We start from the raw sequence: 16,287 nt of genomic DNA, 5'->3' as shown, positions 1-16,287 counted from the left end.
ACTCAGTCTGTAGAGCCTGATCAGTAACTAGCTTTCCTTGGAGCATTATGTATATCTTTTTCTCTAGATTAATTTTAATGTATGTATTCTGTGAATAGCTTGGTGATTCTAAAGTCCATCCTGGAGCTGCTTTAGCCATTCTCCAGTCACATCTGTAGGCCAGCTCTGTTAATTGGCATGTAGTGTGTACAGGCTTTTCAGCATTTTTATTTTGCTAGGAAATCAGATGTAACTTGGGAGCAATGTGGTATGTAAGACTGCATTCTGAACTTCTTCCTCATGTTATGATTGGTAAGAATTTTGCTACAAACTTAAATGTTTTATTCCCCAGGTTTCAAGTAGATGACTCCATCAGCTTTGGATATTCCACAAATTCAACTCTAAGGCTGAAGATCAATGCTTTAAAAATAACAGTGTAATGATAGGGAAAACAATTGGCTGGGGTATTTACCATGCTTTGGTCAAATATTACAGAGTCTGATTGCAGCCAATGGGATGTTAGTCCATGAGACCAACAATGGAAACCACAGTCTCTTTTCTTACCCAAAGTGAAACAATTATACAGACAGGAGAGCTGAACACAGGTCCAGGCAGCATGCTGTGATAATATGACTATTTTGCTTCTGGTAGTTGGGGACACACACTTTTAGGTCCTTACCTTGCACATAAATACTGGTGACTATAGGGTTCCATCTGCATGGGACTTTAGATAAGAGCATGGGCAATAAGAGTTTAATTGAGCTCCACATCATCTTCCTGTCCTTTCAGTGGGGTCATTGATGCTTCTTACATTTTTGAGAATAATTTCTGTAATATTTCTGAATATGTGAAACCTGCAGCAATTACATCCATTTAAATAAACAGCAACAGATACAAAACGTCAACAACAATGGATAAAATCAACAGATTTGAATCATGTCCTAAGTTAACACAATTTAAGCTCTAAAAGACAGATACAGTGTTTTGTTTCTTAAAGACAAGGTATGTTATACTAGGACATGATGACAAGTTACCTAAGGGCTCATTTTGTGCTTGGGGCTGCACTGAGCATATTAAAGCACAGTTTAGTGGTCTGAAATCTGTGTTAAGACAAAATAGTTCTACAGAGTCTTGGACATGAATTTTAAAATAAAGGAATGACAATGAAAAAATGTTATTTTAAAATTGTGAATAAAGTTTAGTGGTGGTGATTAAGTAGTCCTGAGCCTCAACACATCTTGTAAAAAGCCGACTCCTACAAGAGAATAGAGTTAAAAATATACTTTCAGCCAAATTCTTTGTTTACAGTCCCATTGGTTCAAGTGATTCCCTGGGTGAGAAAAATTATTGGAGATATGAATATGCTTGTTGTATAGGACTTTAACTCCTTTTGCAGGGACTTTAAGTCAATGTAAAAGAACAAAGTAAGCTATCTTAGGGTCCCTAAGGTAAATTAATTAAATATTAGGCAAAAAAGCCAGTGAAGGCCATCAGTTGGGACCTATTTGAATTACAGATTAGCATTTGCCTTTGCCACTTAAGTGGGTAGCTTGCTGTGATCCTTTAATGTTCTCACTTAATCAGTTTAAGTTTTTATGCAGACAAAAGCCAGCTTGACAATGAATTTGTAATAAGGAATAAAATAATGATGCTGTTTTTCCTGTTCTAGGTAAAGAATAAGTATAATTTTCAGAAGACTTCATGCAAGACTTTCCATAATTATTTGCCTAATTAATTCCTTGACTTTTTTTTCTTAGACTAATGTTGAGTTTAATTTAATTGAGACATTCTAAAGGAAAGGCTGCCAGTGCCAATAACTTACTGAATACTGGGTTTGGAGTTCTTCATAGCAAAAGCCCATTTATGGTGACTGGCATAATCCAAGACTCCACATTAGCAGTTTTAAAGTGAAGTATCATCCTATGTCCCTAAATTAAAAATAAACTGAAACAACATTACAAAGATTGAATGCAACCAAGAAAGATATCTTTCCTCTATTAGGACTTAAATTCATTTATTAAACCTTCCTACACAAAGGCTGATGGGAATATTCTCCTGCAATTGGGCACCAATATTACTGATATAGCATCGTTTAAATCTCTAGCTGATCCTTGCTTTTTTGGTGGATTTCTCTGAAGGAAGATTATGATTTTGAGGCTGTGCAGTTTGGAATGTAGTCCACTTAAAAATATGATTGAAAAGTAGTATAATATTCCTCTGTTTTCATTCTTGCCCTTTTCTGTAGCTTCCTATTACATTTTCTCATTTTAAATAGCAGGATTTTCTCTCCTTTTACTATGTGAAAAACCTGTGTAAAATGGGAAAACTGATTCCTTATGCAGGAATGGTCTTAAAAGTGCAAAGTGAACACACTTCAAAGGAAGAACTATTTTCCTCTCATATATTATTTCAGTCATGTTCATTTTAATGGTTAATTCCAAGAAAGGGCAAGCATTTTATGTGGACTATATTTTTGTTAGTTAAATATACGGTGTGGCAATTTGCTGCCTTTTTTTTTTAAGCTAAGTGTGTGATCGAAGAAGTTATACAAGGTGGAAATTTCAAACCGCGCTTACCGTGGATTTAACTGCCTACATAAAACTTGATGGCAACTCTCACATTGACTTGAGCTCCCTTTGGTGAAACGACACTGCTTTGCAAAATCTTGCTTGTCTTTGAACAGATACCTTTTGAATTCAGCTAGAGCTTATTTCCAGTTTCCATGAATGCACTGATTTCATATTGATCTAAAACACTGGCCCAGGTTCTCAATCATAGCAGATAGCGTGCTCGTTTAGATGAAGATATCTTTTGTCAGCTTGGTACAGATTAATTTAGAACAGGAGCACTGTCACACTGTACGTAACAGCGTGAAAGGTGTGAGAGGCCCTTAAACTCTAGTGGAGAGACCCTCATGGAGATTGGATTTTAATTGCTCATACGTATGCATGCTCTGATGCATCTGAAGCTGCTAAATTGGGTTTTTCTGGCCTGACTTTGATATTTTGAAAGGTTTAAGTGTGTGAATTATATTTTAATATATTTCTGAGTCCTCACAATTAGCTAATAGTATTCCCTAGCCTCATCTATCACTCACAATGCTCTTTGACTTTTGAGTAATTTTGAATTTTACATGCAACTTTTAGGTCAGATATCTGACTAGTACTGACTTACTGGCTAAAAGTAGGTAATATCAGCAAACAGGATATTAGGGAGCATTTAGTTTTGGGGTTTTTTTTCCAGAGTATTGTATCTTGACATTTCTAGGAGTGTCCTAGCTTTGGGGACAGCTTTCATTTCACAGAGACTTTTTAGAGCTTATCATTAAGGAGGACACACTGCTTTTGTGTGAAGATTTTGCTTACTGTGTTGTTGTTTCCCTTCATGTTGTATAAAGATTCTTCAAACATGAAGGTTGCTCTAATGTGAAGCATGAAATACCTCTCCTGTGAAGACAGGCTGGCGGAGTTGGACTTGTTCAACCTGGAGAAGACTCTGGGGAGACCTTATAATATCCTGCCTAAAGGGGGGTCTGTAAGAAAGATGGGGACACATATTTTGGCAGGGTCTGTTGCGATTGGACAAGGGATAATGGCTTTTAAGTAAAAAAATGAAGATTCAGACTAGACATAAAGAAGAATTTTAGGATGAGAATGATGAAATGCTGGAAGAGGGGTCTCAGAGAGGTGGTGGATGCCGCACCCCTGGAAACATTCGAGGTCAGGCTGGACAGCCTGATCTAGTTGAAGATGTCCCTCCTTGTTGCAGGGTGCTTGGACTAGATGACCTATAAAGGTCCTTTCCAAACTAAACAATTCTGTGATTCCATTAGGGAGTGATTTTTTAATCATGTCATATCACTTTTTCATCTCCTGTGAGTCAATAATCAGCCACAAATTGGTAACTGAGACCATCCTGAATTCCAAGTGTCTCCTGCTGGTGGAAAGAGCCCAGGTTTGTGTTCTGCATTTCCACATTTATTGCTCTACTGAGATGGACTAGACAAAGAGGATTCAGTCCTACCACTTTGCAATGTCTCTGTCTACTAAATCTGGTGTGGTTACATACTGTAAGCTGGATGTATAGCAATTATTAGCTTGAAGGTGGATTGGAAAAGAATCTGCTCCAGGAGCTGGGGCCCAGGATTCTCCTCCCAAGGAATTTTCTTGTGTAAGTTTTCCTTGGCACAGAAGAAAAATGAGCTCCAAAAAAGGCTTTACTAGTGAATCCATGACCTTGGGCTAATTTGCAAAATTCCACATTCCTCTGTCCTTACAGAATCCTAAAATCTATGGAAAAAAGTGAAAAACCATTGGAGAGAAGTTGCTACATAAATGTACAATATTATTCTATGCAATGTTGGCTTCTCCCCTCTTGGGAGGAGGAGGGGAGAAGTGACACTGAGCATACTTGGAATTATTTATCTGCCCACTCTTAATTGCTTAGTCTGACTCTGTTCACAGTGGTGCTACCTGAAGATTTTCTCTCACTCATATCCAATGGGATGCTATCAAATAGGTCAGACCTGGAAGTGAATTTGTTTAAATGAAAAATGGTAGACTTAATAACTCCATATGGTGCTTGTAATAAAACTGAAAACATCTTTAATGCAGAACCACGATAAAAGGAAGTATTTATGAGGAGGCATAAGGGGATGGATTCAATTTGCATCCTTTTCTGTTTTATTGTTCATCTGTTTTAGTTATATGTCATAATTTGTTGGTGAGACCAAAGCAGAATTAGATATGAAGGGCAACTTTTAGATATCACTGTAGGAATCTCTCCTAGGAGTGAAATGGCAGAAGGTATCTTTGAATACCTCAGGAAAAAAAAAAAGTGTCAACACTGCTTGGTGCAAGAGAGTAGGGGACTTTGAAGTTGGTCTCTTTCAGTGTATGTTTTCATTAATCTCTGGTTTTACTGTTAGAGTAGGTTTGATGTAGCATCGAAGTGCTGTGCCATTTTCTGGGTTACCTTTCTTCTTCTGAGCATGCTGGTCCTTTGAAGAGACAGAAGAAAACTTCACAGGCTTTAGGATTCTGCATCACTGAGAGGTGCTAAATCATGCTGTAATTAGCCAGGGAGTTTCCAATCTGTATGAATCCAGGTGAAGATATTTACTTCAAATGGGATTGTTCTCAAGCCAAAATGGCTGAACACAGAAAACCTCCCAGCAGATGAATCTACCTTGTCCTGCAGCAGGTATAGATGACCCCATTCTTAGCTAATGAGGGGATTAGTGACTGAGCTTCCTTTCAGCAGACCATAAACACTGTGGGAAGAAAGAAATTTAACATTCTACTCCCAGTTGTAAGTGATCCACAAAAGAGATTTGCTTAGTGCTCACACTAGAATGCTAATTAAGGCACATTGTTAAGGGCTAAATACTAGGCTGGGGCTTAGGTAGGTTTCTCAGGGAACAGAGGCAGAGAACCTTGAAGAAAAGCAGGTAATTGGATAGTTTGAATCGTCATTCTGGTGTTAAAAGTGTAGAGCATCTTCCGGTGATTTCCAACAGTCTTCCCAACTGGTAGGACAGTAAATATAGAGCACGTAGGCATTTGAGGAATGATTATTCAGCAACAGAATTCATTTGAGAATGATTATTTCCCTTTGGGTGAAGGGTGCTTACTTAAAAGTTCCTGAAGCAAACTGCCTTATTTTAGCTCTGTGAGCCTCTCTTAAGGAACTGGAGTCCCGCTTGATAACGCAGCAAGGCCGGGTGCACTTATCAGGGGAGAGGAGGAAATCCTCTGGCGCGCTGGAAGGGATCACGTTCCTAATAAGGGAATCGGCTCCAAATGGGACTATACTCTCCATGTCCAGGAAGCGTGCGCTGGGTGTGTGAAAAGCAGAGCTTTCTCTTCCCTACAGTGTCTTAAAACTCTGCTTTTGCTTGCTTAATAAATGGTCCTGACAAAGCACATGCACTGCACAGCAGCAGGAAAATATCCTGCAAGTGTGCTCGTAAAGAGAAAAGTTCAAGGAAGAGTGAAGCCAGCTCTGATTCGGTTATTTACCATCAATCAGACTGTTGCTTGGCAGGGAGTGGACGATTAGGAGCCTGAACGAGCTGAAAAGGGGCAGGAAGAAAGTGGAGGCAGCATTCTTCCTATTTAAAGCTGCATCCCCTGAAAGGAGTGTTTGCAGACTGCACTGGAATTGGTGCTGAAAAGAGGGCTCGCAGACTTTGTCCTGGAACTGATGCGGAAAGGCAGAAAGACTTCTCAGCTGGCTTCATGGTGCTAAAATAACCTTACGATTCTGCACTTTTTGCTGCCCAGGGAGGATACATGTCTAATATTTAGGCATGATGGCAGTCTTGGTACAAACGAGAACTTTTTTCATCCTCGCTGCTTTATTAGGCCGATTTGTAACCATAAAAGCGCAAGAAGTGGAGGAGTATGAAGGTGGTGAGTTTCTCTCTACCTCTAAAACAATTACCATAATCCCCCCCTCTTTGCATGCAGTGTGTTTATTGTGTGATTTGGCTAGTAAGCGGAATGGAAAACCTCTGGGGTGCGAGAGTAACTAGACTTTTGCTTTTACCTACTGAGAAGGGGGCAGAGAGGGGTTTGCGCTTAGGGTTTTTGAGCGGAAGACCGAGGTTGGCGGCGCTCGCTGCGGGCACAGAGCGGGAGGGGCGGTCAGAGGCCAAGTGCTGCCGCGGGGCGCTCGGGTTGAGCCCCCCGTCCCGGCGGGGCTGCGGCCGCTGGGAAGTTCCCAACAAAAGAAAGGGCTTGGGACGGGGCTGGAGGACAGCTGGGCAAGCGAGCTGGGAGAGTAAACACCGAAGCCCCGAAGCCTCGCAGGGCGGAGTCGTTTGCTCTGAGCTACATCTGCTTTCTCACATTCTTTGTTTTAGAGAAATGCAGAAACGTGGATTCTCCCTTTTTTTTTCTCCCCTCCCCCTTTTCTTTTTATTTTCCTTTCTTTCTTTCTCCGACTCCTTTCCCCCTAGGCTCTTGCGGAGGGGCTGCTTGATGCCGAGGATAGCACAGAGCCTCCCCTCCGCCCTGGGGTTCGCAGAACGGGGCAGCTGCGGTTCGCGGCAAGCTCTGTGAGGGCAGGAGCGCTGGCGAGCTGCGAGCCTCACCCGCCTAACCTGCACTGTCTGCGGCTGCTTGCTAGCCCCTTTGTGGTTAATGTAATTTCAATGCCTCTGAGAAAGACACTGATGGTCGGGAGAAGGCGTACTGACCCTACTCTTTCATCAGTCGGGATGGATGTGGACTGTGTTGATTTCCTGAAATGTGAGCAGGCTGGTTGTGGGACAGTCTGGAGCTATTGTACTCCTGAACATACTTCCTAGGCTTCTTATATGTAACACTGACTTCTTTTCCAAATTATGTCCTATAAAGGGACTTTGTAGGGCCTTCCAGCACACTGTAGGATTTACCCTACAATGCAGTTTGCACTTACTTTATCGTGTATTTTCAAGAGTGTAATTTTTCTTGTAACTGAATTTCTCTGGTAATACGCTGGATTGCATAAGTGAGGAGGAGTCAAAGCCTAATGAATAAACCAGTGCAATATTTCTGAGACTTTTGTTCTACAAAGCAAAATGAGACTGTCCTGCCCATGCACAGCTGTGTAAGAAGTCCCATAGAGGGGGCACTTTATATAAACTTTTGAGTGTAATTCATATACTTGCCATAAAGGGAGGCATATATTATGCATTTTTCAGTTACATGTCATACCAAACAAAACATTTGTGAGAAGATTAACCTCATTTTTGGTATCCACTTCATAAAAATTACAGCTTTTTGCCTGTTTAAAAAAAATTCACTATTTATATGAGTTTTCTGTGGGGTTATTACATGCCATTTACTGTTTTGTTGGTATTATGGGATAAACCAATAATGTAGTAACACGTTATGGGACATATTTCCCGTGTCCTGATGGCTGAGGCAACTGAGAGGTACGTGGTAAGTCAGAGAGCAAAATATGTTGTAATAAATTAGTGACATCTGTTTACACTTACTTCACTTACTCATCTTTCTGTTTGAGAATGTAATAGCTTTTCTCTACTATTCATACCCTTCTCCAATGTTTGTTATTTAAAAAAAAAGAAACCAAACCTATTTTAGTGTGATGTGAGGGTTGGTGCAGTGAAGATAGAAGTAGGGTGCATTCTATACGTTGGTCTGGTTTAATTGCATAAGAAATGGATTTCAGCTTTTATTTAGTTCCTGATTGAAGCCTACAAATGCTGAAGAGTGGACAGGTTTTACCCTTAGTTTGTCTTGGGTTTAGTACTTATGCAGAGGTCTAACATCAGTCAACATTGTATTTTACTGCAGGTGACTTTGTCTATACAGCTGCTTTGTTTCTCCTTCACATGATCAAATGTACCACTTGAATATAGGTACTACCAGGTAAATAAATATTGGAGGTATCTGGGAAAGCAAGAAAGGCACTTCAGGAAGTGTAGATTAGAAAAAAAACTATCAGACTTTCAGAATGGTAAAATACTGGTTTACATCCTGTCATTTTTCATGACAATCCTAGAAAAAATAATAATTGAATGCTGCTTGTCAACTTCAGCCACAGTGGAAAAAAGAAGTAGCTCTTGTGGTAGTATGTTACAAAATTTATTGTAAGGGGGATCGATATTGATAGATAATAAACCAGGTAAAATGGTTAAAAAACCTTAATGAAGGAACTGTAATACTTCTTCAAACCAAACATACTGCTTAACAGTAATTTTTTACTTTTTTGGCGCTTACCATTGCTGTGCTTTTAAGTAATGCTGGTTTCTTTATTAATTTTTTTTCCTCTTGAAACCATTGCAGATTGATATGCTCTGTACAAGAGCACTTGGCTGGTAGTGCTACAGGTGCACATGCTTAAAATGCATGTAAAAATATGAAAACCAGACACTTTCAAACGTAGTACAGCAAAATTGGTCATTTTGAGACTGACTGTTTAAATGTGCCTATTTAAAAGTTATTAATTAATAAGGTCAGTGTGGCACAATCTAGAAGGACTGAAAGATCCTGGTTTTAATTTCTGTGTAGAGACCTGGTCTAGTTCAGAAATGCAATAGGATCATAAAGTGCCCAGGAGGTGGCTGAAATTATGTGCTCTTTAAATACTGAATACTGAAAGCTCTGAACCTTTGGGGTAGGGATTTCCACACAACTCTACAATCCTTCCTCTTTCCATAGGGCTTGGGATAGAGGAAACTACTAGCAGAAGCTGGGTGTCCTTCTGGGATCCTTCCCCATCCCCTTGGGAGTGTAAAAAGTTTTTTAAAAAATAAATTAGAAACACACCTTTAGTGGAAAATCAGTACACTTGAATCAGATCTGAAATTGTGGGAATCACCTTGTTCAAGAGGAATTGCCTGTGCAAATTGCACGTGGGCATGGCAGTGGTGGTTTATTGCTGCCATCTCCCATACTTCTTTTCAATCCTATACATGCCTTTAGTTCTCATCAGTTTTTGCAACATACCCTTGTCTGAATTCTGTGGTGAACTATATTTTCCTGTCCACCTCCTGTGGTGTCTACTCTCCTTCAGCTGAGATCATTGTGAGACCTGGTATTGATTTAAAAGTATCTAATTTGCCATGTTTGACAGTGTGAGCAAGGGGAAAAAAAAAAAGATTGGTCATTTTTCTGTTTGGATTAATGATCTTCTTTGAATTCTCAAGGTCTTTAATTTTGTCTGGGAACCGTGCAAGGGAAACTTTGGAGACAGAAACAGCTCAGCTGGTGGAATGGGAGCTATTAAATCTGTCCATTATCTTCTCACTGACACTATCTTTAGGGAGATAAGACGTTACATGGCACAGTCCCCATAGTGGGGCAAGTGTTGGGAATAAGTTGACAAGGAAAAGTCCTCTGTAGCTGTGAGAAAGTAAGAGAATTATTGAGTATTTGTGCCAAATGCTTCTTTAGCTTTTATGGCTCTTTCATCTATGTAGAGTCCTCACAGCTCCTAAGGAGAATGATATTGTATGATTCTATATGAAAGCGGAAAAATACCCGTTTTTATGATTGTCACAATTTTAGTGAGGATCTGATGGATAATATTTAGAACTTCAGAATTATTGTTTAGGTTGGAAAAGACCCTTAAGATCATTGAATCCAACTGTTTGCACAGCACTACTTCAGCAGATTGATACTCCAGCTCAGCTTGGTGTTGGCTGTGAACTTGCTGTGATCCCCTCGTGCAGATCATTGGCAAAAACATTAAACAGGACTGGGCCCAGAACTGAGCCCTGGGGAGTACCGGTAGTGACCAGCTGCCAACTGGATTTAACTCCATTCACCACCAGTCTTGGGGCTTGGCCATCCAGACGGTTTTTTACCCAGTGAACAGTGTACCCATCCAGGCCATGAGCAGTGAATTTCTCCAGGAGAATGCCATGGGTAACAGTGACCAAATCTTTACTAAGTTCCAGGTAGATGACACCCCAGCCTTTTCCTCATCCAGTAAGTGGGTTACCTTGTCATCAAAGGAGATCAGGTTGGTCAAGTGAGACGTGCTTTTCATAAACCCATGCTGGCTAGGCCTGATCCCCTGGTTATCCTGTATTGATTTTATTTTTTCCCAAAAAGTTCCAGATCCCCAGATTGTTCTATTATATCTGTACCTCTGCTTTCTTAGTGAGAAAGCATGCACTTGTGTGTGTGTGCATGTAGGTATATATATTTGGGGGTTCAATCATAGCAAATAATTAAAAAATAGACATTATTATAGCTCTAAATAAGAAGAAAATGGCAATCTAGTATCCATTAAACAAAGTCATAATTCTGTGGGGACTAACTCATTGACTTTGAATATTTGGGGTTGACTTTCCTCACTGTAAAGGATATTCTACAAAGAAATTTCTACAAGAAGAGTTCTTCTGTTCAGCCTGAGCAAAACTTTGCTCAAAATTATGGAATACATGAAATTGAGGGTCATGTTAAACTATCCATATTATCTTGTACTTTTTTTTGAAAATACTTTGTGATTGATGAATAATTGCTTGCTGTGTTTGTTAGTGCATGCATTTTTCCCCTTTTATGTTTACAAATATGGATTATTGCCATAGAAACCAAATGGTCGTTTCATGACTCATGCTTTGACATGCTCAGTCTTCATTTCTTGGTGAGGTCTTTTCATCCTTGCAATTTGTTTCAGTGTGATGACATTTTATCAGCTTGATTTGTTCATGTAAAACATGCAGGACTGGTCCTGTTTAACAACAGTTAGTTTAACTAACATAAGTTAGTTAAAAATAAGTATTTTTTAACTTGCTAACTCTTTAGAAGTTTTCAGAAAAAAAGAAATATCTACCAAATCTCTTGACTGATGATAAATGCACCTGGGAGCAACTCCTGGTGTTGCAGTTGTATTTCCTATCTGGGTGAACTGTGAGTTGTGATTTTTCTGTGGTTAGAATTAAACTGGTCAACTAGCCATATAACTTGGCTTTTGGTGTTTTTTGAGAAAAGAAACACAAATTCTTGTGTGTATGTGCAGGGAAGCAGAAACTGCAAAGGCAGATCTTTGTGCAACAATATAATCCTTTAGAAAAACTGAGCAGATGTTCGTGGCCTGTATACAACTATTTTTCTGTATACAGAGAAAGGCTACAAACTCGGTGCCAAGAAATAACAAAGTAATAATAAAAAATATTCGAAATTCCAGCTGGAGGCATGTGATCTATCCTTATATGTACACTGTTTCACTTATGTTTGTCATTGTGACCCTGCAGATTTTTGTGTGTGAAGTCCTGATGATATAATTTTCTCAGAAATTCTTCTTAGAAAGAATCAGTCAAAGTGCTAATCCAGTGGATTCTCAGTTGGGTCAGGGAAGAGAGACTGGGCTTGCACTTCAGTTTATTGTATAGACACCCCCCCTGCACCCCTCCCCATTCTTAATATAACGAACAAGGCAAACCCAAGTATCCTTTAGTGTAAAATGAATAAATTAATCAGATTAACTTGGAATTTCAGTTTTTGACAAAGGCTTCTTGGAGTTTGAACTTTGAGAGCACGAGGAAGGATTGTTGCACTGCCTGAAATCTCAAGCTGCAACAGACCCACCTTGTTCGACTGTCTTTGAATGCCCTGGTGAGACTGTCATGTGCAGAGGGTCATTTGAACTGGAGCATAATTTGAACTGGAATGTAGGATGCATTAATTCCAAGTTTAATGAAGAAAATATATTTCTTTCCATAGTATAAAATAAGAAACCAGGTACTTTCAAGCTGGAGAAAAATGTCTCAAGTCAGGTAACACTTTGAGGAATAGAGGTACCCAGGGGGTGGCATCATGTATTGCTTACATCTTTTATGTAATCAGTACATTGTGTGTGTACAAATAATACTGTTTCTTTAGATACTTTTTTTTTTGTCATGGGTTGTTCTGTGATTCTGTGCTTTTCCTAACTTAGAGAAATTTGAAGAGTTAGTGCTGTTCCTGAGCTACCAGAAAGGATAAACCAATGGTACTGACTATAGGAAGTGACACAATTCTTTTCGTACAAATTCTTTTTTCATAATTTGATTTATAATTATGAAAACAGTAATGTGCTGGAAGCTTTGGATGCTGGTAAGCCCTTGATGCTGTGGTAATTAAAATATCCAAACCGTTGCTTACAATTATCTCTTCTTAGTAAGCAACGTACATTTTTCATAGCCTGCTGTGCTGTCTTTTATTCTTGCAGTGAGAAACAATTCCATTATTCCACTATCCCACCCGCATTTGCTATGGAAAGGTCATGTGTTATATAAGCACGAAGACTGATTGTCAGAGGGCCAGCGGTGGGATACTCTCTGTTCAGGGAGCTTCTATTCATGCAGACCCTCGGGATTCTGCTTGTATCAGCTGCTGAAGATAAGTCTTTGGAGAACTGTCCTAAGGTTGTTCCTTGGCCGTGCTGCTGCCAGCTGAAACTTCATTGGAGCTTTGGAGAATTTGCATTTTTCTGCAGCTTTGCGGGAGCAGTATAGTTGGGAGAGTGATATAATGAAGTTGTTTTTATACTGAAAAGCCTTCATGGTATTTTGTCTTCATTACTTTTCATTTATAGCTTTTGGGCTATGTAGCAGTAGCATGGGAGGACTAAAGAATTAATTTGAATCTTTGTGCCCTTGTTCTTTGGATAATGTGGCTGAATAGAAACACAAACAGCGACTCTGATACTGCTGGCAGGAATTCAGAGCTTTGGACATGAACTCATTTAGAGTAAGAACAGAAGAGTAAACTGTCTCCCTGAGGCCTGCTCCCTGCTGTGCAGTAGATGTCTGGCAAAGGAGGTCCATACAGTATCTTCTCCAAATATTCTTTGGTCATTAAATGCTTGCCAGCATCCTTCAGCAAGCTGGCCACCTGAAGTGCAGGATTATGGGCATAATGACAGTGTAGTGCAGGAAGAGATTGAGGGAGGTAAAAGGAGTCATCACAGAATCACAGAACTATTCAGGTTGGAAGGGGCCTTAAAGCCCATCTTGTTCCACTCCCTGCCTGGGCAGGGACACCTTCCACTACACCAGGTTGCTTTGAGCCCCATCCAACCTGGCCTTGAACAGTTCCATGGATGGGGCAGCCACAGCTTCTCTGGGAAACCTGTTGCAGTGCTTCATCCAACTCAGAGGAGAGAATTTCTAAACCTGCCTTCTGCCAGTTCCTGAGTTTGTCCTGGTCCAGTTGCTCCAAGATTATTGCTTCACATTAAAATGATAGTGAAAATACAGCTAAAAGTCAGAAGGAAACTGTTCCTCGTTTGAAGAGAACTGCCTCTGGCCACTGTATTATCATAGGTAACCTCCGAGGTTATGCTGAGTGAGCATTTTGTTTAAAGCAATTCTGTCTCTTTCAGGAAATCATAGACAAGCTTGATTGATATTAAATCACTGTCTAGTCTGAAATCTCATGTCTTCTGTCAGGTTAAACATCCCAGTAGATCAAGAAAAAATATTTAAGGAAAAAATTAAACAGAACCATCAAACAGAAGCCGTTTTACACTCAGCTTTTCACAAATACTTTCTTCACAGGGTTCTATCAAATCTTTTGATGTAATAAAAATGTGCTGAATTGCCATAGTGATTGCTATTCTTTGACAGTTATTTATGACTTATTTTCTGTCTACCTTAATGTAGGAGTTTTTTTTCCTCAGCTGGAGTGTCTCAAATTTTCCAAATATTGAGGATGATTTAGTCATCTTTAATCCATCCATGCTATTTCAGAAAAGTCAAGTTACCCTGAATTTAGTTGATACAAATTATGAATTATAATTATAGTTAACAAGTGATATAATCAATAAACTAATAAACTTTTTTTTTTTTTAATCAAGTATGATCTATTTTTGGCTTTCTTGCTTACATCAGTGATGAACTTCTTGGTAGGAAAGATACCATTGAATAACTGGGTTATCTCACTCTTCAAAGGCTTCTGGAGGCTTCCTGCAATTCTTCTGAATAATCCTCAGTGTGTCTAAAGCTCTGAGAATAGAAGACGAAGGGAAGCAAGAGGCAGGAACTTCCAAAGAGGTGTAGGGAGTGTGGTGGGGTGTGTACCTCTCAAGGAGCCCTCAGCTCCGTACAACCGAGGGGTCATTGTCCTGTTGTGACTTAAGGCTGTGGAAAAGGAATGGAAATAGCCTGCATTTTCCACTCCTTCAGAGGCACAGGCAAAAAATGCTATCTCTTTTCCTCTATATTAATTTTCCATTGGAGTTACTTCTTTTGTCCTTAAAATTCCCAAACCAGCACACATAATGCATGCATTGAAAACCTTTTGGTTTCTAATATTAAAAAGATTTCATGCACTAGAAAAAGAACACAATTCTAAGAGTAAATATCTGTACTTTAGAACTCCCTCAAATCAGGAGTGTTCTGGTCTGTAAAGCTACCCAGGATATATGCTTACATCTTTAAAAGAAAGTAACATGTGTCTGTAACTTACTGCATGTTAAGGATTAAAGTAGGTTAATATATAGTGTGTTAGATACATGTAGTGCATTTTACATATATATGTGAGTGTGGCGTCTTCCCCCTGTATGGGAACTACAGTGCAAGGCAGATGCATCTCACTGGTGAAAGTAATGCAGGATGATTTCCAGATGTTCAAATGCTTGCTTTGGCAAGAGGCAAGAAGTACTGGAACATGCATTGGCGGCAACAAAGGAAGGGAACAACCTGATGTCAGAGGCATTGAACCTGGTGACAAGGAAAGCAGAACACGGAAAAGGGAGCCATATGGGGAAGGAAGAGCCAACATGACAGTATGGCTGCTGTCACCATACTAAATCTTGAAATTATAGTGGTGACTGGCAGAGTGCTGGGAGTCTACTTCAAAAATTAGGACTGAGGTTAGACAAATTGTCCTTTACTCATTTTTTTATACTTCTTTCTTTCTTTTTCTTTTTTTCTTTTTTCTTTTTCTTTTTTTTACCCTGGGGGAAATGTTTGCTGTAATGATAGAAAATTCCATCTCAACCTGGACACTGAGATTGAGTAACTTTAGCATGCTTTGATTTTATATTTTCCCTGTAAAACTGAGTTTGTGCAGTGCAGAGCACAAAGCATCCTTGATATCAATTGAAGCCTTAGGGTACTACTGTAATATACATACTGAGTCATTGTGCTAATAATACATTTCTGGAATGGCATGGATTTTCATGTTGAATAGCTGGCTGATTTCAGAAGTAGAACCTGGATCCTCAGCAAGGAAATCTCTAGCTAGAGAATCACCTGCTTGCTGTAAGGATTCGGTAGGCACTTCTGTGGGGCTGGCCATCCTTTTTAGGGTACTCTCCAACACTCTGCAGCTTTACCACATTTTAGCAAAATGCACTTCTTGGTTTGGTTTGTTGTTTTTTGGAGAGCAAGGTGAGATGATGGGGAGAGAAGAGCTAAATCTTGATCTCTTTAGGCTGTGCATGTTTGCCCCTATAAAGAGTGCCAGGGCCAACCAGTGGGAAAGGTGCTGCTTTAATTTTTGTTAGCAATACCATTGTAATGGTTTTTAAAATGAGGTTATGGAGCACCTGGTTCTTGGGGTTGGCTTTTTTTTTCTTCCAGCTGTTCTCTGTTTCTTTGAGTCTTTCCTGGTTTCCTAGGAAAACTTTGCAGTATGGAATTTATCTTTTTTACAGGCAGTTTATTTTGTTTGTGTTTGAATGTAATGAACATGGAAATTAAATATTTGGTTATTTGAATCTCCCATGCAGGAAAGTACTTTAGAACCTAACTTGAGGCACTTGAATAGTCTTATTTCTTGTAATGAGGTGACTTACACCTAGTTTATTTGCTCCTTAATGAATGAAAACTTTAATTACTTCAGTTTTTCTTTTAAAAGAGGG

At 39.5% G+C, this 16,287-nt stretch overlaps 1 protein-coding gene across 4 annotated transcripts in view; it reads left to right on the top strand.

The window, feature by feature from the left end:
• Positions 1-16,287, top strand: part of COL5A2 (collagen type V alpha 2 chain) — a 172,290-nt gene that overhangs the window by 65,124 nt on the left and 90,879 nt on the right. The window contains exon 1 of one of the 4 annotated variants that reach the window (XM_032114534.1): positions 5,809-6,392. The exons of 2 other annotated variants lie outside the window; for them this stretch is intronic. In XM_032114534.1, coding sequence (XP_031970425.1) covers positions 6,290-6,392 — 103 coding nt within the window. In that variant the 5' untranslated portion in view covers positions 5,809-6,289. Of the gene's footprint in view, positions 1-5,808; positions 6,393-16,287 lie in introns of those variants that run through there. One more of the 4 variants, XM_032114535.1, reaches the window with a different exon arrangement.

This window comes from Corvus moneduloides, chromosome 7 (assembly GCF_009650955.1).
Source record: "Corvus moneduloides isolate bCorMon1 chromosome 7, bCorMon1.pri, whole genome shotgun sequence".
NCBI classification, from domain to species: Eukaryota; Metazoa; Chordata; class Aves; order Passeriformes; family Corvidae; genus Corvus; species Corvus moneduloides.
The sequence above is the reverse complement of the archived record's forward strand: the minus strand, read 5'-3'. Positions and strand labels throughout refer to the sequence as shown.